Source organism: Bos mutus, chromosome 24 (genome assembly GCF_027580195.1).
Source record: "Bos mutus isolate GX-2022 chromosome 24, NWIPB_WYAK_1.1, whole genome shotgun sequence".
Taxonomy (NCBI): Eukaryota; Metazoa; Chordata; class Mammalia; order Artiodactyla; family Bovidae; genus Bos; species Bos mutus.
In genome coordinates this window covers 23,897,212-23,922,401 of record NC_091640.1, presented here as the reverse complement: position 1 = coordinate 23,922,401, position 25,190 = coordinate 23,897,212, and the positions used below count along the sequence as shown (strand labels likewise).

The following is a 25,190-nucleotide window of genomic DNA, read 5'->3' as shown; positions in this document are numbered from 1 at the left end:
ACCTTGTAAAGACCGTGCATAAAAAATCGGGTAAGTATTTCAAGAATTAAACTCAGGCAGGAGACTCATTCTCTCTAAAAATCAGCCCAACTCCAACATCCTTGCTCAGAATTAATGCATAAGCGTAGGATCCTTCTGGACCTAACCAGAGTTGAGGTTTGTTGAGACTGCAACATGAAACTTCCTTTTGAGAAAAAATATTGATGGTCTGATTGTGTGGGCAAAGCGTTGTTTATGTTCATTAACTGCCAACTCTCCTCACTCAGTGAATTAGATCCTTACACAGTTTATTCGCACAGGCCCTATAATTTAAGATTTTATCACCACCATTCTTCCTTCTCTTCTGCTTTTAATATGTAATTCCTTTACATCCATCACTGAAATTATTGTATCATGCCTTTATCTGAAGTCAGTTCTCTGAGGAAAAACTCTTACCCAAACACAATATTTTTTTCTCACATTCCGTTACCCCTTTTAATATCCTGGTTTTCTTCCAAAATGTAGAATAAGCTAGCGCTCATAAGTTTAGAAATAATTTCTTCTCCTTGCAAAGCCTCTGTGTAATGAACAGAAAGTACTGTTAACTTTTTTTTTTAATGAAAAACAAAGCTCCTTTTAGTTTTGTTATACACTGGTGGTGGGGGAACTTAGGAAGAGACCTTTCCCTGAGTAAAGAATGAATGGGCAGATTGATAGAATTTATCCAATCTAAAGAAAAGAAATAAAAATGAAGAAAAAGAACAGATCCTCAAGTTATTCTAGGGAAAAAATAAAATATAATCAAGTCCAGAATATGTGAAGTTGAGGGTCTGGAAGGAGAAGAGAGGGAAATTTTGAGAGAAAAATATTTGAAGAAATAACAGCCAAAAAACTTCAAAATCTCATGAGAAACATCAACTCACACATCCAATAAGCTCAAAAATCTCACACAATACAAAAACAGAAAGAGAACTATGTCTGAGAACATCAAAGAGAGAAAACCAATTAAAGAGGAAATCTTTAAGCGGCCAGATACAAAAGGACATATTACATATAGAGGACATGGCATGAATAACTGCTGTATTTCTCAATCACAAACAAGAAAGGACAGGACATAATAGAAAAAAATAGTTTTAAAAAACAAGCAGGCAATTGGGAAAGTAGTTCAGCTCAGTTTAGTCACTCAGTTGTGTCTGACTCTTTGTGACCCCATGGACTGCAGCATGCCAAGGCTTCACTGTCCATCACCAACTCATGTCCATTGTGTTGATGATTCCATCCAACCATCTCATCCTCTGTCATCCCCTTCTCCTCCCGCCTTCAATCTATCCCAGCATCAGGATCTTTTCCAGTGAGTTGGTTCTGCACATCAGGTGGCCAAAGTATTGGAGTTTCAGCTTCAACATCAGTCCTTCCAATGAACACTCAGGACTGATCTCCTTTAGAATGGACTGATTGGATCTCCTTGCAGTCCAAGGGACTCTCAAGAGTCTTCTCCAACACAACAGTTCAAAGGCATCAATTCTTCAGCACTCAGCTTTCTTTATAGTCCAACGCTCACATCCATACATGACTACTGGAAAAACCATAGTTTTGACTAGATGGAACTTTGTTAGTAAAGTAAGGTCTCTGCTTTTTAATATGCTGTCTAGGTCGGTCATAGCTTTTCATCCAAGGAGCAAACATTTTTAAGTAGTATTGAAACATAAAAATTACCATATGTAAAACAGATAGCTAGTGAAAATTTGCTGAATGATACAGGGAGCTCAAACCTGGTGTTCTGTGACAACATAGAGGCGTGGGATGGGCTGGGATGTTGGAGGGAGGTTCAAGAGGGAGGAGACATATGTATACTTAGGGCTGATTCATGTTGATGTACAGCAGAAACCAACACAACACTGTAAAGCAACTATCCTCCAATTAAAAATAAATACACTTTAAAAAATTAAATAAACAAAACAACAGGCAGGAAAGAAGGAAGGGAGAGAGAGAGAAACATTGAAAAAATAAATTTGACTTCACCAATATCAAAACATTTCGCTTGCCTCAATAAGCTATTATAATAAATGAAAACATGAGCAAGAGTGGGAGGAAACAGATACATATCTGACAAATGACTTACATATGGAATGTGTGGAGAAAATTTACAACAGGAAAACAACCCAATAAAAAATGGGCATAAGACTGGGCTTTTCCAATAGATAATACACAAATGACTAACAAGCATGTAAAGAGATGCTCCACATCATTAATCATCAGAAAAGTGCGTATTTAATTCACAGTGCAGTACAACTTCACAATCACTAGAATGCCAAAAATTTTAAAAATTGGCAGTCAGTATTAGTGAGAATACAGTACAGCTATAGGCTTCCCAGTTGGCTCAGTGGTGAAGAATCCACCTGCCAATGCCAAAGACACAGGAGATATGGGTTTGATTCTTGGGATGGGAAGATCCCCTAGAGGAGGAAATGGCAATCCACTGCAGTATTCTTGCCTGAAAAATCCCACAGACAGAGGAGCCTAGCGGGCCACAGTCTATGGGGTTGCAGAGTCAGATACGACTAAGTGACTGAGCACGCACATACAGTACAACTGTAACTGCTATGTTGCTGGTGGAATTGTCAATGATTTTTGGAAAACAGTTTGGCAGTTTCTTATAAAAGTTAAGTATACACTTATCATATGACTCAGCACTCCACTTCTATGTATTTGTCCAAGATAAATAAAAATATGTCCATAAGAAACTTATGTGTAATTATTCATAACAGCTTTATGATAGCTCAAAATTAGAAAACCCAAAGTTTCTGTCAATGGCTATACAGCACTCATGCAAAGGAATACTATTGAGCAGTAAAATGAACAAACTGCTGATATATTCAACATTGAAACTACTAATGTATTCAGCCACAGGGATGAATCTCACAGACCTCTTTCTCAGACTTTGAAAGAAACTGGACACAAAAGGACACATAAGTGGAATGATCCCACTTATTTAAAATTTTAAGATGGTGAAACTGAAATGATATCTGTGGATATGAAAGGTGGGACAAAGTGATAGTGAACACGAAAGACATGAACTAACGTTCTGAAAAGAGTATCTACGCCCTGTTTAAGATGGTAGTTAAATGGGTGTCAAATCATTGACCTGTATACTTAAATGAGTGGGTTTTATTGTATTTAAATTTTCTCTCAACAAATCTGTTTGATAAAAAGACCACCAACCATTCCCTAGTGACAGAATTAAAGAACCTGGTAGCATTCTAGTCTTGACCACTAGCGCCACCTGGGAAGCCCTTGTTTACTGTAGCTCTCCTGACTTCTTTTCCCTTACGTAAGAGAGTGTGCCTTGGGGGAACTGGGGGGAATTTGCACATAGTTCATAATGGTTGCAGACCTTGAATCTGCTGATCCAAATAAACTTCTCTTTTCTGGAGAACTATTTGATAGTTTGTTTAGGACAATCGCTTCCACATTCCTCCTGTACCCAAATAATTCTGCAGAGCACACTCAGACTCAAATTTTCAAGCAAAAGATTTGGCAACATAACATCACCAATCAAATTTATACAGGACCAGGGACTAAGCAATAATGAAGTTCACACTTTTGAGCCTGAAATTCAAGATGCTTCTTGACTGCACCTCGATCATTTCAAGCTTTATTTTAACCAATTATCTTTATATTTCTGGATTTTTCCTATGCTGAATTCAAAGTAACCTACTTTTCCCATATTTTGTGTTATTTCACCATACTATTTGATTCATTCCATTCTTTCTTAAATTCCCTCCTCACATTTCATATACAAATATATCCTTCAATATTCAGTTCAAATCTGTCCTTATTCATTAACAGTTCTCTTAATTCTTAAAAGGCATACGAACAAATTGATGTTACTCAAAATACTGAAGATACTTTTGTTCCAAAGTATTCATTTGTCATACACTGCTCTGATATTGTGATTTAGAATGAAAGTGAAACTGAAAGTCACTCAGTTATGTCTGACTCTTTGTGACCCAGAGAGTCACAAATTCTCCAGACCAGAATACTGGAGTGGGTAGCCTTTCCCTTCTCCAGGGGATCTTCCCAACCCAGGAACTGAACCCAGGTCTCCTACATTGCAGGAAGATTCTTAACCAGCTGAGCCACAAGGGAAGCCCAAGAATACTGGAATGGGTAGCCTATCCCTTCTCCAGCATATCTTCCTGACCCAGGAATTGAACAGGGATCTCCTGCATTGCAGGTGGATTCTTTACCAACTGAGCTATCAGGGAAGCTCCCGTGATTTAGAATAAGCAATACATATTTAGTCTTGATCTGTTTTTGGCACAAAGATGCTAAAACCCTTGCAATTTCCTAACTGATGAGAGCAATTAAAATGTCATTTTTTATACTAATGAGGTGATTTTTGGACCCCAGATAAGGATGGGGACTCAGGAAAACCAATCTTCTGATTACAGAGTTGGACTTTTCAGTCTCACCACCAACTTCTGACCCTTGGGGAGGGGAGAGGGCCTGGAGGGTGAATCAACAATCTCTGGTCAGTGATTTAATCAATCCTGCCCATATGATGAAGACTCCATAAAAATTCAACCGGACAGGGAACTGAGAGTTTCTTGGTTGCTGAATATATGAAGATTTGGGGGGACTGGAATGCTTGGAGACAACATCCCTTCCTCCATATCTTGTGGAAGCTCTGTGACCTTCCTCCATATCTTGTCTTATGCCCCTCTTCCATCTGGCTGTTCCTGTATTATATTCTTTTATAATAAACCAGTAACCTAGTAAGTAAAATGTTTCTCTGAGTCCTGTGAGCCACTGTAGCAAATTAATCAAAACCTAGGTAGGCAGGGGTATAAACTGAAACCACTAATAATATATAGTAGTTGGTCAGAAGCACAGGTGATGAACTGGGCTTAAATTAACAAAAATTAAGATTAAATATTTTGATAAATATGGAATTCTCCACGGGAATGATCTGAGAAAAAATATGAAACACTATAGAATGGGGCTTCCCTGGTGGCTCAGATGGTAAAGAATCCACCTGCAATGTGGGAAACCCGGGTTTGATCCCTGGGTTGGGAAGATCCCCTGGCAGAGGGCATGGCAGCCCACTCCCGTATTCTTGCCTGGAGAATCCCCAGGGACAGAGGAGCCTGGCGGGCTACAGTCCATTGGGTCACAAAGAGTTGGACACGACTGAGCAACTCAGCACGCAGCATACATAAAATGCATACATTTACCCATCTCTTTCTACTTCTTTCCACATAGGACACCAGAAACACTTTCTGAGCTAACATTTCATGGAATCTCAATGAACAATTTTTAATTCTGGATTTCACAACCCCCAAACATTAGCCCTTCTTCTTTTCATTTTAAGAAACATATCCTTAATGAACTGGAAAATTTCCAGCATGTGTCAGTCCTAACATGAAGGATAAAGAAACTGTTTATTTTTAAAATTCATAAACTTCTGAAATTATAAACAATTATTATGATCAAATTTTAATTAACAATACACTATTGATGAAATTTATTAAAATATTATGTCCATATATTATATATCAGTCATTGTTAACTATTAATGATATTTAGGTTTATTTCTTAATAAAAATGTAACACTGGCATCAGAAACAAATGAGTGAATATAAATACAGTTTACATAGGTTACTCTACAATTTAGATTCTGCCCTCACCTTCAGTGTTTGTCATCTTATCTTCATGAATAACCTCAACAGCTTCCTCAGGAGTAACAAATCGAACCAAAGCTTGTGATGTGGCATTGTCTTTTTAAAAGAAAACAAAAATTTCCGTGAGTAGTTAATATATACATTTAAAACAAGCAAAATAATGTACAAAACTATGTTGTAAAAGTGTTGTCCTTGAAAAAGCAACTATAATATCGATATTAAACAAAAACATAGTAGAATATCTTCAGATGTTTCATTTTCGATTGGCTTAACTCTTACAAGAAGGTATTCAAAATAGCACACAGCTATTAAAAGCAAAAAAAAAGTCATTCAGAGTAACATCACCAAAACGGTGGGGTTGGAGACCCTAGCTTCCATCTACCAATAATCATTAACAATCAGACAGTGACATGTAAACAAAAATAGCCTTGGGAAGCTCGAGTCCACTTCAGAAACTTAAGCCACATGGACCAAAAATATAAAAAAACAGAACCACCACACGAAATGGCAAGGAAGAGAGCTTCATTTTGTCTGCATTATCCAGTCCCGTAAGTGACACTGGTCATGCTGAGAAAACTCTGGTCTGAAATAGTCCCTCTCCCTGGGAAAGTGGGAGCTACCAGCTTCCCTTTGGGGGCACTGAAATGATAAACAATTCTTATGAATCAAATTTTGGGAGAACTGCACAAAGGATAGTCCTTTATTTCCTCCCACTCAGAGATCAGCAAAGCTGAGAGGCATAAAGATGGCCTGGCACAGGAAGAATGGTAAAGGCTATCAACATCAGGCATGAAGCAGCAATGATCATGTTTCCCAGTGCCTGCTCTGCAGAGGACCTCAGCTTCTTTGTTGGCAAACTTGTCTTTCAGAAGTGAAAAAGAATGAGTTTCTGACAAAAAACTGAGAGAGCTCATCACTATTTGACCTGCTTTATAAGAAATGCTGAGAGGAGTTTTTCAAGTTAAAAGGATATGAATTAGTAACACAAAAATAAAAACATAAAACAAGTCAGTAAAGGTAAGTGTATATTCAAATATAGAATACTCCAATACTATAGTGAGGTATTAAATATTTAACTCTAGTATAAAAGTTAAAAGACAGGAATACTAAAATAGCTATAACTGCAATAATTTATTAATAGATACAAAATATAAAAGATTTAAATTGTGACATCAAAGACACAAAATTTGGAGGCAGGGTATTTAAAAGGGTAGAGTTTTTGCATGTGATTGAACTTAAGTTGCTATCAGCTCAAGATAGACTGTTACATCTATTAAATAATTCATTTAAGCTTTAAAGAAACCACAAAGCAAAAACATATAGTAGACACACAAAGAAAAAAAAGAAGGGAATCAGAGTATACTGCTATGAAAAATCATCAATTCAAAAAGGAAGACAGCAAGAGAAGAACAACTAAACAAAAGAACTACAAAACATGCATAAGATATCAACAAGACGCCATTAGGAAATCCTCATCTGTCAATAATCACTTTAAATGAAAATGAATTAAACTCTCCAATAAAAAAGCACAGAGTGGTTGAGCAAATTAAAAAAAAAAAAAACAAGACGTATCTATATATATGCTACTACAAGAGATTCATTCCAGATTTAAGGGCATATATAAGCTCAAAATGAAGGGATGAAAAAATACATTCCTTATAAATGGAAACCAAAAGATATCAGAGGCAACTGATACATAAATGTATATTACCTTATACATAGGTACGTCAGACAAAGCAAACCCATTTACAATAGCATGAAAAGAATAAAATGCATAGGAATAAACTTAACCAAGGAACTGAAACATCCATACACAAAAAACTGTAAGATACTGGTGAAAGAAATTGAAGAACAGCAAATAAGTGGAAAGATTTACTCTTCATTAATGAGAAGAGTAAATATTGTTAAAATGTCCACTCAATTCAATTCTTATCAAAATTGCAATAGCATGTCTCACAGAATTTGTTTTAAATCCTAAAATTCTCTTGGAATATCAACAGACTCCTAAAAAAAAAAAAGACGACTCCTAATAGCCAAAAGCACCACACTTCCTTACTTCAAACTGCATTACAAATTGCACTACAAAATATATTGCATCTATAATAATCAGAACAGCATGGTACGGAGAGGGTAACAGGCAGGAAGGCCAGGGGTCTCCAAACAGAGGAAATAGGCTGCTGCTACTGCTGCTGCTAAGTCGCTTCAGTCGTGTCCGACTGTGCGACCTCATAGACGGAAGCCCACCAGGCTCCCCCGTCCCTGGGATTCTCCAGGCAAGAACACTGGAGTGGGTTGCCATTTCCTTCTCCAATGCATGAAGGTGAAAAGTGAAAGTGAAGTCGCTCAGTTGTGACTCTTTGCGACCCTATGGACTGCAGCCTACCAGGCTCCTTCCATCCATGGGATTTTCCAGGCAAGAGTTCTGGAGTGGGTTGCTATTGCCTTCGCCGAATAGGCTGCAAGTGTCTTTTAAAATTTTGTGTTGCTATGCAGACACCTGGTTCCACCTGAATTTAACTTTTCTCAAATCTTGAGCAAACCAATTCGTTTTTCTTATGGAAATGTTTTTCTTAAGTTATGTTAATGAAACTATGCTTTGGAATTTGCCTTTCGGACTAACTTTTTTTTCTTTTCTCAAACCTTGGGCTGATAATAGCTCAACAAACCAGTATTCATATCAATTGTTTCATGACTGGGGGATGACACACCACATGCCATCCTAGCTCAAAAATATACATTGTGGGAGAGGGGCCTGGTGAAACTCCCTCAGCCTTGAGGTGTTTCTCTTATCTGATTAATAGCTTTCTGACAGACATAAAGCAGCTTGCTAAAACTAGCAAGAGGGGCACTCTCCGTCCCCCTTCTGATGTCTGTGTCAGAAGCTTTCTCTGTCTCTTTTCACACTTTAATAAAACTCTGCTACACAAAAGCACTTGAGTGATCAAGCATGGTCCCTGGTCCCTGGTCCCGAAGTTAAATCTTCTTCAGAGATCAGGAATCCAACACCATTCACCATAAGCTATCAGTACTGGCATGAATACAGATGCATAGATGAATGGAACAAAATACAGAATCCGGAAATCAATGGTCGGGGAAATGAGGAGATGTTGGTCAAAGGGAACAGTTGTAAGAGGAAAACTTCAGGAGATCTAAAGTATAGCATGGAGACTATAGTTAACTGTATTGTATTGTATACTTGAAAATAGAAATGAAAGTAGATTATAAACATTTTTCCATAACAACAAAATGATAATTATGTGATGTAAAGGATGTGTTCAATGATCTTATTGTGGTAAGCATTTTACAATACATACAAACATCAAATCATCATAGTGTACAACTAAATTTACACAGGATGGCTTCCCTGGTGGCTCAGGGGTAAAGAATCTGCCTGCAATTCAGGAGACCTGGGTTCGACCCCTGGGTCAGGAAGATTCCTAGAGAAGGAAAAGGCAATCTACTCCAGTATTTTTGCCTGGGACATCCCAAGGACAGAGGAGCCTGGAGGTCTACAGTCCATGTGGTCACAAAGAATTGGACATGACTTAGTGACTGCATGACGACAGGACAAACTTAAAACATTACATGTCAATTACATCTCAATAAAGCCGGGAAAATAAAAATAAATAAATTTATGCAAACAGCAAACAGGTAAGTCATCATGTGCCAATATAGAAAGTAGTCCCATGTACAGTGCTAAATGAAAATTAGCAAGACATAGATCTGTAAGTTTTTACATCACTTTTTGTTTTTAAAAAGAGATACAGACATTGATAGATATTTATAGATGCATATAAAATACACTGGCAAAAAATTATTAGGATTGGTTACTATTGGGAAGAAGGAATATATATACAGGGGCAGGGAATTTATCTATTTCATTGTAAAATCTCTGAAATGTTTAAAAATTCTCAAATAGAAGAATATATTATTGTTTGTTTGATGGTATCCTATAAAGTTAAATACATTTCCTACAAATTTAAATAGATTTACTCTACAATGCAGCAATTCCACTCAACTATCCTTTTACCCAAGATAATTAAATATCCAAGAACATCTGTGATAGCTTTACTAATAACAGAAACTGGAAATCTAAATGTCCATCTCTAGAAAAATCAACTTTTAAAAAATATTGAGTAGTTATATAATAGTATAATGCTGAGTAGCAAAAATAATGAGCTAGTAATACACAGAGTAACAGTGGTGAAACTCAAAAGTACATAGAACAAAAATAATCATAAAAAGGGCATTATATAATTTCATTGTTATGAGCCTTAAAAAAAGAGAAAACTAAACTCTTATATATCAAGATAGTGGTTATCTCCGGAAGGTGAGAAACTTTCAGGGGTGATAAATTTATCTTCTATCTAAAATGGGGGGATGTACACATTTATCAAAATGAATTATTTTATATGTTAAATATTAAATGTTAAATAAATGAAAAATTTAACATTTGTGCATTTCACTGTATGTAAATTATAAGATAAAAATAGATTCTTTGACTCTAATAGTAGTAAAATACTTCGATAGATTATACAGATATAAGGCCTTCCCTGGTGGCTCAGCTGGTAAAAAATCTGCTGCAATGTGGGAGACCTGGGTTCAAACCATGGGTTGAGAAGATCTCCTGGAGAAGGGAATGACTACCCAACTCCAGGATTCTGGCCTGGAGAATTCCATGGACTATATAAGTCCATGGACTATATAAGTCCATGGAGTCACAAAGAGTCGGACACAACTGAGCGACTTTCACTTTCACTTTTACAGATATAAATAAACATCTATGCTAATATTTAATAATAGAATATTTATGTACCAAACCCCACTAAAAATAAAAACAAAGCAGAAGTATATTTACAGCAAGAATATGCAAAACATAAAAGAAATTTCAACTGTTGAAATAGTATAAAAATGATAAAAGATAGTGCTATAAAAGCATTAATAACTACTTTGAATGATTTAAATTTTTCCAAAAGAACAGCCAAACAAAAATTATACTAATAACAGAAAAAAATTTTAAATAAACTATACACATTTTCCCCTGAGAAAGAGAACTTGACATGACCAAATTCTGAAGGAATCTAGAACTTGAGCTAAATAGTATTGAAAGTTACTATTTAAAAGTTAAAGCTAGAGTTAATAAAGATATATTTATGTGTGTGCAATAATACAGCAACATCATATTTTAAAAATAGTGCAATTTTTTTGGCTTATTTTTTTTCTTTTTTTTATTTTAAATTTTATTTTATTTTTAAACTTTACAAAATTGTATTAGTTTTGCCAAATATCAAAATGAATCTGCCACAGGTATACATGTGTTCCCCATCCTGAACCCTCCTCCCTCCTCCCTCCCCATACCATCCCTCTGGGTCGTCCCAGTGCACTAGCCCCAAGCATCCAGTATCGTGCATCGAACCTGGACTGGCAACTCATTTCATACATGATATTATACATGTTTCAATGCCATTCTCCCAAATCTTCCCACCCTCTCCCTCTCCAACAGAGTCCATAAGACTGTTCTATACATCAGTGTCTCTTTTGCTGTCTCGTACACAGGGTTATTGTTACCATCTTTCTAAATTCCATATATAAGCGTTAGTATACTGTATTGGTGTTTTTCTTTCTGGCTTACTTCACTCTGTATAATAGGCTCCAGTTTCAACAAAATTTAGCTAAAAAACACAAGGTGAGATTTTCACTCTTCATCATTCATCTATGGCATATACAGTTTAGAATAATGAAATTATACATAGCATAAGATGAATACAATACGACAAAATTGATATACATATTATGAATTCCATACAGATGTAGAATAACTGCTTTTATTTATTTTTTTTTAATTTTATTTTATTTTTAAACTTTACATAATTGTATTAGTTTTGCCAAATATTGAAATGAATCCGCCACAGGCATACATGTGTTCCCCATCCTGAACCCTGCTCCCGCCTCCCTCCCCACACCATCCCTCTGGGTCGTCCCAGTGCACCAGCCCCAAGCATCCAGTATCGCGCATCGAACCTGGACTGGCAACTCGTTTCTTACATGATATTCTACATGTTTCAATGTCACTCTCCTAAATCTTCCCACCCTCTCCCTCTCCCACAGAGTCCATAAGACTGTTCTATACATCAGTGTCTCTTTTGCTGTCTTGTACACCAGGTTATTGTTACCATCTTTCTAAATTCCATATATATGCGTTAGTATACTGTATTTATGTTTTTCCTTCTGGCTTACTTCACTCTGTATAATAGGCTCCACTTTCATCCACCTCATTAGAACTGATTCAAATGTATTCTTTTTAATGGCTGAGTAATACTCCATTGTGTATATGTACCACAGCTTTCTTATCCATTCATCTGCTGATGGACATCTAGGTTGCTTCCATGTCCTGGCTATTATAAACAGTGCTGCGATGAACACTGGGGTACACGTGTCTCTTTCCCTTCTGGTTTCCTCAGTGTGTATGCCCAGCAGTGGGATTGCTGGATCATAAGGCAGTTCTATTTCCAGTTTTTTAAGGAATCTCCACACTGTTCTCCATAGTGGCTATACTAGTTTGCATTCCCACCAACAGTGTAAGAGGGTTCCCTTTTCTCCACACCCTCTCCAGCACTTATTATTTGTAGACTTTTGGATCGCAGCCATTCTGACTGGTGTGAAATGGTACCTCATAGTGGTTTTGATTTGCATTTCTCTGATAATGAGTGATGTCGAGCATCTTTTCATGTGTTTGTTAGCCATCTGTATGTCTTCTTTGGAGAAATAACTGCTTTTAAAGGTAATATTTTTCAACATACTAATTAAATCAGAATGCATCTTAAAATTCAAGGTAGGTCATAGTTTAACTGATTGCTTTTTATTTCTTCAGTTCAGTTCAGTTCAGTTCAGTCGCTCAGTCGTGTCCGACTCTTTGCGACCCCATGAATCGCAGCACGCCAGGCCTCCCTGTCCATCACCAACTCCTGGAGTTCACTCAGACTCACGTCCATCGAGTCAGTGATGCCATCCAGCCATCTCATCCTCTGTCGTCCCATTTTTCAAATTCTGTTCAAAATCCATATATATATTTAACTGAATCACTTTGCTGTACATCTGAAACTAACACATTTTTAATCACCTATACTCTAATATAAAATAAAGAGTTAAATATATATACATATGCATATACATATATATATAAATCCAATGATACTCTAATAAGTATATAAAGAAAAGATTCTATGATCAAATAACATGGTTTAAGCAAGTATCTTCACTGTAGAACATTTCAGGGCTTTCAATGTTAGTGCTCATTAAAAAAATTTCCAAGTAAAAGGCAAATTATATATAATTTCCCAGTTTTATTTTATCTCAGAATCATTTTTTTCCTTAAGCATAATGTATAATTTATATACAGCAGGACCCTCTTTGAGGAATATCCTAAAACATATTATCTCTCAAATTTTGGAGGAAACAGAATTTAAGAGGGGATTAAAACTGTTAAGCCAGAAAAATTTCTCTCATATAAAATAAAATTCAACATAAAATAATGGGGTATAGTACTCATATTTCTTGGAATGGCAGGATAGGTTCATTAAATCAATTTTTCCATATATCATGATGATATATGTCATGTCTTTTTAATTATGATCATTACATATACACATGAGAGAAAAGCTGAACAAGACAGAAAATATTAGGAAAAAAAATCAAAGGAGATAGGAACCTAGAATTTTCTCTGGAGCACAGAGTATAAAATTGACAATTACGTAAAGGTCATTTGCAGTTCCTGAAAACCTTGGGCCAGCTCCAAAGATGTTTGATGACATATAAGTGACAGAAAATAATAAAGTCTAGTCTCAAGAATTCTTAATTTAAAGTTCTATGGACAGAACATCCATGAGCTTGGATAAGAAAATTTTTTTCTTTATTTTCAAATACTTTTGTACTTCTTATAAAGCACTTTTTGTATTTTTTATAATATACTAAAAATATATTCTCAAAACAGAGCGTAAGCTTCAACAGACTTTAAAGGGCCTACAGAACAAAAAACGTTAAACCTCTTAACTTCCAACTAAACTGTCAAATTCACACTGACTTTGGACAGCAAAGGGCTACAGCTTCAGAGTAAATGTAAACCAGAAATCAACAGAACATAAACCACCTCAACAACCTTTAAAAGAACTCAAAGAACTATAGTGAAATGTTCTCCATGTTGAGTGTACACTAAAAGAAAACAAAAACAAAAAATCTCATGGCTGAGACTTTGTGGTCCTCACTTGAAGATTAGATTTTCTTCATTGGAAAGTCCATGGAACTCTCAAGTCATGAATAATTTTAAGTTTGGACCATATCAATAGAGCTCTAGGTTTCTGGCAGAAGCAAAAGCAAATGTAATGCAGAAGAAATCATCTATTTCTTAGGTTTCATGAAACGCCCAGAAATAATTTTCCAAGAATAATAATTAGTATAGAGTCAAAAGTAATCAACTACAAAGAGTAGTAAACACCACAACTCAAATAACACAAAAAATCAATATGAGGTGGACTGAAACCTAAATGTGAAAGTCAAAACTCAAAAATGTTGAGACAGAATGTGGATGGATATCTTCATAATTTCAGGGTAGAGACTGTCTTAATAACATATAAAAAGAAATAGACATATAGAGAAGAAAAATGACATATAGATAAGAAAAAATATAGAAAGAAATAACATATAAAAAGCTTGAAAAAAAACTTTTATTCATCAAACTGCTACTGCTGCTAAGTCGCTTCAGTCATGTCTGACTCTGTGTGACCCCATAGACTGCAGCCCACCAGGCTTTCCCATCCCTGGGATTCTCCAGGCAAAAACACTGGAGTGGGTTGCCATTTCCTTCTCCAATGCATGAAAGTGAAAAGTGAAAGTGAAGTCGCTCAGTCGTGTCCGACTCTTAGCGACCTCATGGACTGCAGCCTACCAGGCTCCTCTGTCCATGGGATTTTCCAGGCAAGAGTACTGGAGTGGGGTGCCATTGCCTTCTCCATTGTTCATCAAAAGGCAATACTAAATAATAAGTAAATTAAAAATATAAGGCACAAGTATAAGAGGATATTAGCTACATACAATTGATTTCAGGCTATTATTCACATTAATTTAAGACCTCTTACAAATTAAGAAGAAAAACTACGTGACTCATTAGAAAACCAGAAAAAAAGACACAAATAGTCAATTTTGAAAAATAAAAACCAAAATACCCAAAAGCACATTAAAAAAATTCAACTTCATAGCAGACAGAAAAATTCAAATGAAAATCACAATTAGATACACTTAAGTCATATGTAAATGGCTAATAATTTTAAAGTGTAGTAATATCATGTGGTAGAAAGAAAATGGAGTAACTGAAACATTCCTACACTGCCATGGCATTGGAAATTAGCGAGTATATTATTCAATAAAGTCAACGACACACATACCATGTACCTATCAGTTCTATTAGTAAGTATATCTTAGTCACACAGAATATGTGTACAAGGATGTTTCTAGAGCACCGTTTGAAATAAACAAAAATTTTCAGGCAAGAATCCTGCAGTGGGTTGCCATTTCCTCCTTGATGGGATCTTTGCAACCTAAGGATTGGACCCAGGGATCAGACCCACGTCTCTTGCATCTTTTGCAACGGAGGCAGATTCTTTACTGCTGAGCCATTCATGTTTATAAAAATTACCAAATCACCATCAGAAGGTTCAAACAAGACTAAATAAAAAGATTAAATAAGCATATAAAATTATTTTTTCTCTTTGATAATAAAAATGTAAATTAGAGCAACTTTAAATTTAAATTAGAGCAATTTTAAATTTATATTGTGTCAAGAATACACAGAACTATACAATAAAAGATCTTCATGACCCAGGTAACCATGATGGTGTGATCACTCACCTAGAGCCAGACATCCTGGAATGTGAAGTCAAGAGGGCCTTAGGAAGTATCACTATGAACAAAGCTAGTGGAGGTGATGGAATTCCAGTTGAGCTATTTCAAACCTAAACTATGATGCTGTGAAAGTGATGCACTCAATACACCAGTAAATTTGGAAAACTCAGCAGTGGCCACAGGACTGGAAAAGGTCAGTTTTCATTCCAATCCGCCAAAAAGGCAATGCCAAAGGACATTCAAACTACCGCACAATTGCACTCATCTCACACGATAGCAAAGAATGTTCAAAATTCTCCAAGGCTTCAACAGTATGTGAACCGTGAACTTCCACATGGTCAGCTGGATTTAGAAAAGGCAGAGAAACCAGATATCAAATTGTCAACATCCATTGGATCACAGAAAAAGCAAAAGAATTAAAGAAAAATATCTATTTTTGCTGTACTGACTACGGCAAAGCCTTTGACAGTGTGGATCACAATAAACTGTGGAAAATTCTTCAAGAGGTGGGACTACCAGACCACCTGACCTGCCTCATGAGAAATCTGTATGCAGGTCAAGGAGCAACAGTTAGAACTGGACATGGAACAACAGACTGGTTCCAAATCGGGAAAGGAGTATGTCAAGGCTGTATATTGCCACCCTGCTTTTTTAACTTATATGCAGAGTACATCATGGGAAATGCTGGGTTGGATGAAGCACAAGCTGGAATCAAGATTGCCAAGAGAAATATCATTAATGTCAGATGCGCAGATGACACCACCCTTATGGCAGAAAGCAAATAAGAACTAAAGAGCCTCTTGATGAAAGTGAAAGAGGAGAGTGAAAAAGTTGGCTTAAAACTCAACATTCAGAAAACTAAGATCACAGCATCCAGTCCCATCACTTCATGACAAATAGATGGGGAAACAATAGAAACAGTGAGAGACTATTTTTCTGGGCTTCAAAAGCACTGCAGATGGTGACTGCAGCCATGAAATTAACAGACACTTGCTCCTTGGAAGAAAAGTATGACCAACATAGACAGCATATGAAAAATCAGAGACATTACTTTACCAACAAAGGTCTGTCTAGTCAAAGCTATGGTTTTTCCAGGAGTCATGTATAGATGTGAGAGCGGGACTAAAAAGAAAGCTGAGCACTGAAGAACTGATGCTTTTGAACTGTGGTGTTGGAAAAGACTCTTGAGCGTCCCTAGGACTGCAAGGAGATCCAACCTGTCAATCCTAAAGGAAATCAGTCCTGAATATTCATTGGAAGGACTGATGCTGAAGCTGAAACTCCAATGCTTTGGCCACCTGATGTGAAGAACTGACTCATTGGAAGAGACCTGATGCTGGGAATGACTGAAGGAGGGAGGAGAAGGGGACGACAGAGGATGAAATGGTTGGATGGAATCACCAATGCGATGAACATGAGTTTGAGTAGGCTCTGGCAGTTGGTGATGGACAGGAAAGCCTGGTGTGCTGCAGTCCATGGGGTTATGAAGAGTCGGATAGGATTGAGCAATTTACCTTAACTGAAGTGAACTATATAATAATGATTAGATACAATGTGGTATGTTGTGGCAATACTGATATACCCACACCACTAATAATTTGATACAGTTGTGGAAAACAGTATAGGTGGTTCTTTGAAAAGATTAACAAAATTGACAAACTTAAGCCTAACTAACCAAGGGAACAAAAAGTCAACACTCAAAGTACTAAAAGCTAGAATGAAAGAAGCATATTACTATCTTAGTGAGTAGTTTATAAGAGAATACTATAAACAAGTGTCTGCCAATAAATTACGTAATCTAAATGAAATGAACAAATTCCTAGAAAGCCACAAACTACCAAACTGATTCAAGGAAAAATAAAAAGTCTGAATAGAACTATAACAAGTAAAAAAAACTAAAACAGTAACAAAAGAAATCCTCCCACAAAGAAAAAATCCTTGAACACAAGGTTTCATTGGTGAACATCATCAAATATTTAAAGAATGTTTCACTAAAGCTTCATAAATTTTGCCAAACAATGAAAGAGGAGCGATACTTGCTAAATATATATATGAGCCCCATATAACCCCGACATTATATTACAAGAAAATAAGAATATATAAAAAAATACTTCCTTAGGAATATGGATCCTCACAACACACTACCAAACTAAGTCTGCTGCTGCTGCTAAGTCTCTTCAGTTGTGTCTGACTCTGTGCGACCCCATAGATGGCAGCCCACCAGGCTCCCCCGTCCCTGGGATTCTGCAGGCAAGAACACTGGAGTGGGTTGCCATTTCCTTCTCCAATGCATGAAAGTGAAAAGTGAAAGTGAAGTCGCTCAGTCCTGTCTGACTCTTTGCGACCCCATGGACTGCAGCCTACCAGGCTCCTCTGTCCACAGGATTTTCCAGGCAAGAGTACTGGAGTGGGGTGCCATTGCCTTCTCTGAAAATAAGTCTGCTGCTGCTGCTAAGTCGCTTCAGTCATGTCCATTCTGTGCGACCCCATAGACAGCAGCCCATCAGGCTCCACCGTCCCTGGAATTCTCCAGGCAAGAACACTGGAGTAGGTTGGCATTTCCTTCTCAATGTATGAAAGTGAAAAGGGAAAGTGAAGTCGCTAAGTCTTGTCCGACTCATAGCCACCCCATGGACTGCAGCCTACCAGGCTCCTCTGTCCATGGGATTTTCCAGGCAAGAGTACTGAAGTGGGGTGCCATTGCCTTCTCTGAAACTAAGTCTAGAGGCATGTTAAAAGAATTATACATCATGTCCAAGTGAGATGTAGCCCATAAATATTTCAACATGTAAATCAAACAGCAATATGAATATTAATATTAATAAAAAGAAGAAACCAACACATTTCAATAGATGCAGAAAAATTTCTGACAAAATTCAAACCAATTCTTGATTAAAAATAAAAAACACTCAACAAAATAGGAATAGTAGAAAACTTGTTCAACATGATTTTTTTACCTTGTAAAAAATCCATACCTAACATAAGATATCACAGTGAAGAATGAAGTTTCTTTCCCCTAAGACCAGGAAAAAGACAACCGTATCTAGACTCTTCCATTTTTATTCAACACTGTTCTGCAGGTTTGAGTCAGAGTCATTAGGCAAGAAAGTGAAATAAAAAGCATACAAGATACAATAAAAGCATCAAAAAAATAAAATAGGAATAAAATTAACAAGATAAGTGCAAAATTTGTTTGGGTTAAGTTTCACTAGAATCTACATACAAAACAGTGAAAAAAAAATCTAAATTAATAGAAAAATACCTTGTGTTAGTGGATTCTAAGACATTACTTTTTGAAGACACCAAAACTCTTCAAAATGAGCTACAGGTTCAATGCAATTTCTATCAAATTTCAGTAGCCATTTTTCCCCAGAAATTCTCAAACTGACCCTAACATGGAAATGCAAGGGACCTAGTTTAGTTGGATTAATCTTGAAAAAGAAGAGCAAACTTGGGGGGATCATACTTCTTGATTTCAAAAATTACTACAAATCTATAATAATCAGCCAGTGTGGTATTGCCATAAAGACAAACATGTAGCTCAATGGAATAGAATTAAGATTCCTGATATAAACCCATATTTACAGTCAGTTGATTTTTACAAGCATGCCAAGATTATTCAGTGAGGAAAGAACAGTCATTTTTCAACAGTCAGTACTGGGTAAATGAATGCAAAAGAAAGAATTTTGATTCCTACCTCAAACCATGTCAAAAATTAACTCAAAATGGATTATAAACTTAACTACAAGAGACAAAACTATAACTATAAAAAAACATAGGAGTGAATATATGTGAAAAGGAGGAGTAAATATATGTTACCTTGGATATGACATCAAAGGGAGAAAAATAAAAATTTTGTGCTGCAAAGGGCAGTATCAAGAAAGTGAAAACACTAACTGAATCACTTTGCTGTATACCTGAAACACTATAAATCAGCTATATATCAATTTTTTAAAAGTCATATAAAAACTCCAAAAAAGGAAAGTGAAAACACAACCTTTACTACAAGCAAAACATTTATAAATCATATATCTAATAAAAGTCTAGTTTCTAAAAAATATAAAGAATTAGTATGACTCAATAGTAGAAAAATACTAACAACCCAATTTAAAAATGGGCCAAAGATTTAAAGAGGTATTTCTCCAAAGAAGATATACAAGTGACAGCAGAGATATTTAAAGATCCTCATCATTAATTATTATTAAAGAAATGCAAATCAAAACCACAAAAAGATGCCATTTCACACCCACTAAGATTGCTCTAATAAAGCTTTAAAAAACTAACAGAATTTAACAAGTGTAGACAAGGGGTAGAAAAACAGGAATCCTCATATATTGCTGTTTGGAATGTAAAATATTGCAGCTGCTTTGGAAAAAAAAAATTGGCAATTACTCAGAAGGTCAAACATCAAGTTACCAAATGACCCAATTCCATCCAGTGCAAACAGAAGTGAAAACAGATGTCCATATAAAAAACTTTTACTTCAGTATTCATAACAACATTATTCATAACAGCCCCAAAGTGGAAATAATCCAAATACCCATCTACTGATGAATTTATATAACAATATGTGGAATATTCATACAACGGAATATTATTCAGACACAAAAAAGAATCTCGACATAGTTATAATTTAAAAGAGAGACAAAGCCAACTATTTCACCCATTCATTTATATGAACTGTCCGAAACAGCCTCCCATCTCTCCTCCCCACACCCCCACCCACCAAATAAGTCCCTGCTATGAAAGCAATTCTGTTACCTATGAAATCCTGATTAAACATCAGAAGAAAGGCCATCAAGCTTTAAGGTTGACAGGTAACACCTAGTGTGCACCTGAATCCCATAGCAGAGCATCCCTGCCTCTCGACGTTCTCGCGATATCTTGAGAAATCCCGGCTGGACGCTCCGGGCAATCATGCCTGAGCATGTGCCGCGCCAGGAATTGTCCTGGAAGTTGTGCAGCGGCCATGCCTTCCTTCAGGCCTCTGCGCTTGCACGTCCCCGCCGCGACCTGGCTGGGGCGCTGGTGTCCGCAAACACTCCTTTGGGCTGGACTGAAAGTGGTCACACAAACCCTCGGGAAGGACTGGCCACCCACCTCTGTGGGACCTCAGGTTGGCGGTGAGGCCAAAGGATGCTGACAGGCCTTCATGACAAATATGGGGTGCAGGCCACCTGGGGCTGCTGGAAGATGCGGCCCCGCTTCTGTACCAGCGGATAGCATGGATGCCACTGAACAGTTGCTCCTGACACCGGATCTCCACAAAATACCGGGCTCCATGAACCCGGGCTGGCAGTAGGTACGCGGAGTAGAGTTGGCACCAGGCGGGCAGTGATCTGTGTGGCACCCTTGGGTGGCGTTACATCAAGGACCTCAAAGCGCAGGTCCCGCGCGTCCTCCTGGCGCAGCGCCTCCCGGGACACCAGTCAACATGCCATACATGATCTCCTTGAGGGACGCACACTCGTGGTGATGTCCTTGAGGAGGTCAGGCTGGTGCCGGCGGCCCCAAGCACCACATTTTGCGATTCTCGGCCACGTCCCCCTCGAACTTTGTCAGGTAGCGGGTGGATGCTTGGGCTCCTGATGGCCGACAGCTCTCTCTTGATGTCCATTGTCAGGCCATCGGGGAAGGACAACACTTCCATGTGCAGCCGGTTGTGCCTGTCGCAGTTCTTGAATAGGCAAAGTGCATTTGACTCTTTCGCCGACGACTTCACAGGACCAGTTGACCTGATTGGATTTCTTGATAGGGGCTGCAAGTGAGGTCCTCCCAGCATATCACCGGGTGTGGATCAACTGCACCCGCAAAGGCATGTTCCCTGACTCCTCCATGATGCATCGCCGTTCCAGATCCAATTTGGCCTGTGGCTTTGGCCGCTCCTCCTGCCCGGCTTGGAGGGAGCAGCTGGGTTCTTGGATTCCACAGCGAGCCTGACCATGGGCCTTACACTGAATTTCACCACGCACGTGCAGTGGGCAGGCTCAAAGGAGGCTATGCTGCCTGGCTTCACCAGGAACTAGTCAACACCCACCAGGCCCACAGTGTTCCCACAAGGCAAGTAAATATGTGGTTTCCAGGGACTGGGTGGAGGGGGAATAGAGAGTGGCAGCTCTATAATGGTATAGGGGTGTTTTGGGGTTATGAAAGTATACTGGGATTATAATGGCAAAAAAAAAGGGCTTCCCAGGTGGCCTTAGTGCTAAAGAACCTGCCTGCCAATGCAGGAGACTTATGAGATGCAGATTCGATCCCTGGGTGAGGAAGATCCCCAGAGAAGGAAATGCCAACCCATGCCAGTATGCTTGCCTGCAGAATTCCATGGACAGAGGAGCCTGAAGAGCTGTAGTCCATGGACTCCCAAAGAGTGGACACGACTGAAGCAACATAGAATACAGTGGTTGCAAAACCTTGTGATTGTACTGAAAACCCCAAATTGAAAGAAAGAGATGAATTTTTATGGTAGTGTGTGAATTATAACTCTGTTTTAAAGTTAAATACAATATTACCTTTAACAGCACTGAACAAAGCTACATGCTGAGAGACTGTATGCTGAGTCAATCTTCATGAGTCTGATTTGACATCCAGTTCTTTTTTTTATGGTTCCCTGGTGGCTCAGATGGTAAAGCGTCTGTCTACGATGCGGGAGACCCAGGTTCAATCCCTGGGTCGGGAAGATCTCCTGGAGAAAGAAATGGCACCCCACTCCAGTACTCTTGCCTGGAAAATCCCATGGACGGAGGAGCCTGGTAGGCTACAGTCCATGGGGTCGCAAAGAGTCAGATACAACTGATCGACTTCACTTTCACTTTTCACTTTCTTTCTTTTTATTATGTCTATGATGTGTGTGTTAGTCACTTAGTCATGTCCATCTTTTTGTGACCCCATGGACTATAGCCCACCAGACTCCTCTGTCCATGGATTCTCCAGGCAAGAATACTGGAGTGCATTGCCATTTCCTTCTCCAAGGGATCTTTCTGACCCAGGGATCGAACACAGGTCTCCTACATTGCAGGCAGATTCTTTACCATCTGTGCTATAGGGAAGTCAATGATAGGTCAAGGGAAATTTGTAGCTTTAGGTAATTATAATAGAAAAGAAAAAAAAAAAGGCTGAAAATTAGTGATTTAGGCATTCAAAATTAAGAATATGTGGGAAAAACAAACCCAAAGAAAGTAGAAGTTAGATAAGGGGGCAGTAATATCTGAAATTAACAGAAAGCAGTCCAACAACAGGGAAAACAAACAAACAAACCCAGAGAGAATTTAAAAGGTGAGAAATTACCACTTTGAAAAATTTAACAGCAATAAATACATCTGGCAAAATTGATCAAAGCAAAAGTGAAGAAATAAATACAGTGTTGTGAATGAAAAGGAGGAATATTGCATACAAAGGATATAAAGATAAAACATTATTAATAATATTGTTTCAATACATGTAAAGTTTAACCAAATAAACTTTTAAAGGAAAAATAATAATTTTTCAATAGTGAATTAAGAATAAATAGCCTAAATATAAACAGACCTGTAACTAATAATTTATATCAATAATTTAATATCTCCACAAAAATTAAGACATAAGTTCAGCCAAACATTCAATGAAAGTGACATTGAATATTTTCTTTCAGAGAATAAAAAATGAAGACATCTTCTTCAATTGTGAGATTAATAAACACCTTTATACTAAAATCAGATAAAAACAATGTAAGAAAACTTAGGGGCCAATGTTACTTAAGACCATATATGGAAAAATCCTAAACAAATTACAAAGCAGACCAAATCTAACAATATATTAAGACAATAAATTAAAAAGTTAAATTTGTCCCAGGAATGAAAAGTTTAACAATTGAAAATTCACTTATGCAACTAATTAAATTTAGAGATTACAGAAAAAAAATTAATTGTAAAACACTGTAAATAGATGTAGAAAAAAGCATTCAGAAAGTTCAGTACATGTTTACAGTTTATAGTAAACTATTAAAAATGCTTTGTAAAAATAATATTTAGTAGTGAAATATTGAAAGTCTCATCTCAAAAATCAGGAACAGGGAGATAAATAAGCACAATTGTATTGCATACATTTAACAGAGTAATAAAGGATCTAAACTAAGCAATTTTGTTGTTTAGTCGCTTAGTCATGTCCAACTCTTTTGTGACCCCATGGACTGTAGCCCACCAGTCTCCTCTATCCATAGTATTTCCCAGGCAAGAAATTGGAGTGGGTTACCATTTCCTTCTCCAGGAATTAGATTACACACAAGTAGTACCATGAGGCTGGAAAGAACACAGACCAAGGATACCAAAGTAAAACCACAGAATCTTTTTCTATCAGAAAGAATTTCAAGGATTATCTGTATGTATCTGAGATATAACAACACTGATTAAAAAAACTAGCAATTCCAAGAATGCTTCCTGGGTGATAAACTAAACAATAGAAGAAAGTAAAACTCTGAACTCATTATTTTCAGGTGATCTAACTAATATTAGTGAATTAATGCACTAATTAATTAGTGAATTACTGACAGTTAAAATTATGAGATCAAATATGTAAAACTATATAACATGTATATTAGCATATTTACATTTAATACATGAAACTAAATGTATTTGGAAGAGAGAAGAGGACATAGGGTTCTGTTTCTTAATGTTCATTATGAATGCACAGATACTTGATTTTCAGTGTTCTTTGTCCTTTACATATATGTTACAGATATTTTTACAAGTATGAAATATTCCTTTCATACTTGAAAGGTATACTCGACATAGAAAGGTGCTGTTCTCTTAAAAAAAAATACAGTCTCTACTTGTTATATGGAAAATATACATTATGAAAAACAATAGAAAAACATAGAAAAACTAAGGTACCTTAACACAAATAAGTAAGTGATGCTGTCATGAAAAGCACTTCTGTATTTCGTGAAAATATTGCCTGAGAATCCCAATATTATAGACGGTAAGTTTCTAAAAATATGCTTTTAATTGTAATAGAAGGTATTATCCCAGAGCTCACTCTTTGCAAAGATGAGTCATGTGAAAATTCTGTTGGTCAACATGTTTAAGTTATGGCTATGACTGTACAGAACATTTGGAAAGTTTAATAATTTGTGTCATTTTTATTTCAACTGAGAGCACAAAATAATCATGCAATTTGCTACCCTTATTTATAGTATAATAAGAATTTTGATATAACCACAGTAGTTTCAGGGTGATTGATACAACATAAGGAAAGGATTTATTTTTGATATGAAGAAAAAAGTATTATTATGTTGAGTATCATCTGGTAGAAGTTAATAAATAAGATCTGACATTGTGTTTTTGTGATGTTAATGACAAGCCATTTCAAAGGTTGGCACATAATTAGGTTCAATATATCATCCAGCAATATTAAAACTTTTAGGCTTAAAAGGTTAAAATTTTCTAAGACTAGTAAGTTTCTATAGTTTGAACATGATCATCTCAGTGCTTTGCTTGGTAAGCTGAATGTTCTCTATAGTGGTAGTTTTCTTACAGAGAGGATGGGGAGAGCTTAATGATGGTATGACGCCAGAGATAGAAATTAATTTTAAGTGATAATCACTATTTGTGCCAGCATTCCAATATTGGATCAATGTCATTTAAATACAAATATCCT

The 25,190-nt window shown here is 36.9% G+C and overlaps 1 protein-coding gene across 1 annotated transcript in view; it reads right to left on the bottom strand.

Moving 5' to 3' along the window:
• Window positions 1–20,528, bottom strand: part of CCDC178 (coiled-coil domain containing 178) — a 379,230-nt gene extending 358,702 nt beyond the window's left edge. Inside the window, exons 1-2 of the mRNA XM_070361801.1 lie at window positions 20,393–20,528; window positions 5,670–5,759 (exon numbers count right to left, since the gene is read on the bottom strand). Coding sequence (XP_070217902.1) covers window positions 5,670–5,759; window positions 20,393–20,528 — 226 coding nt within the window. The remainder of the gene's footprint in view (window positions 1–5,669; window positions 5,760–20,392) is intronic.
• Window positions 20,529–25,190: the final 4,662 nt, after the last annotated feature.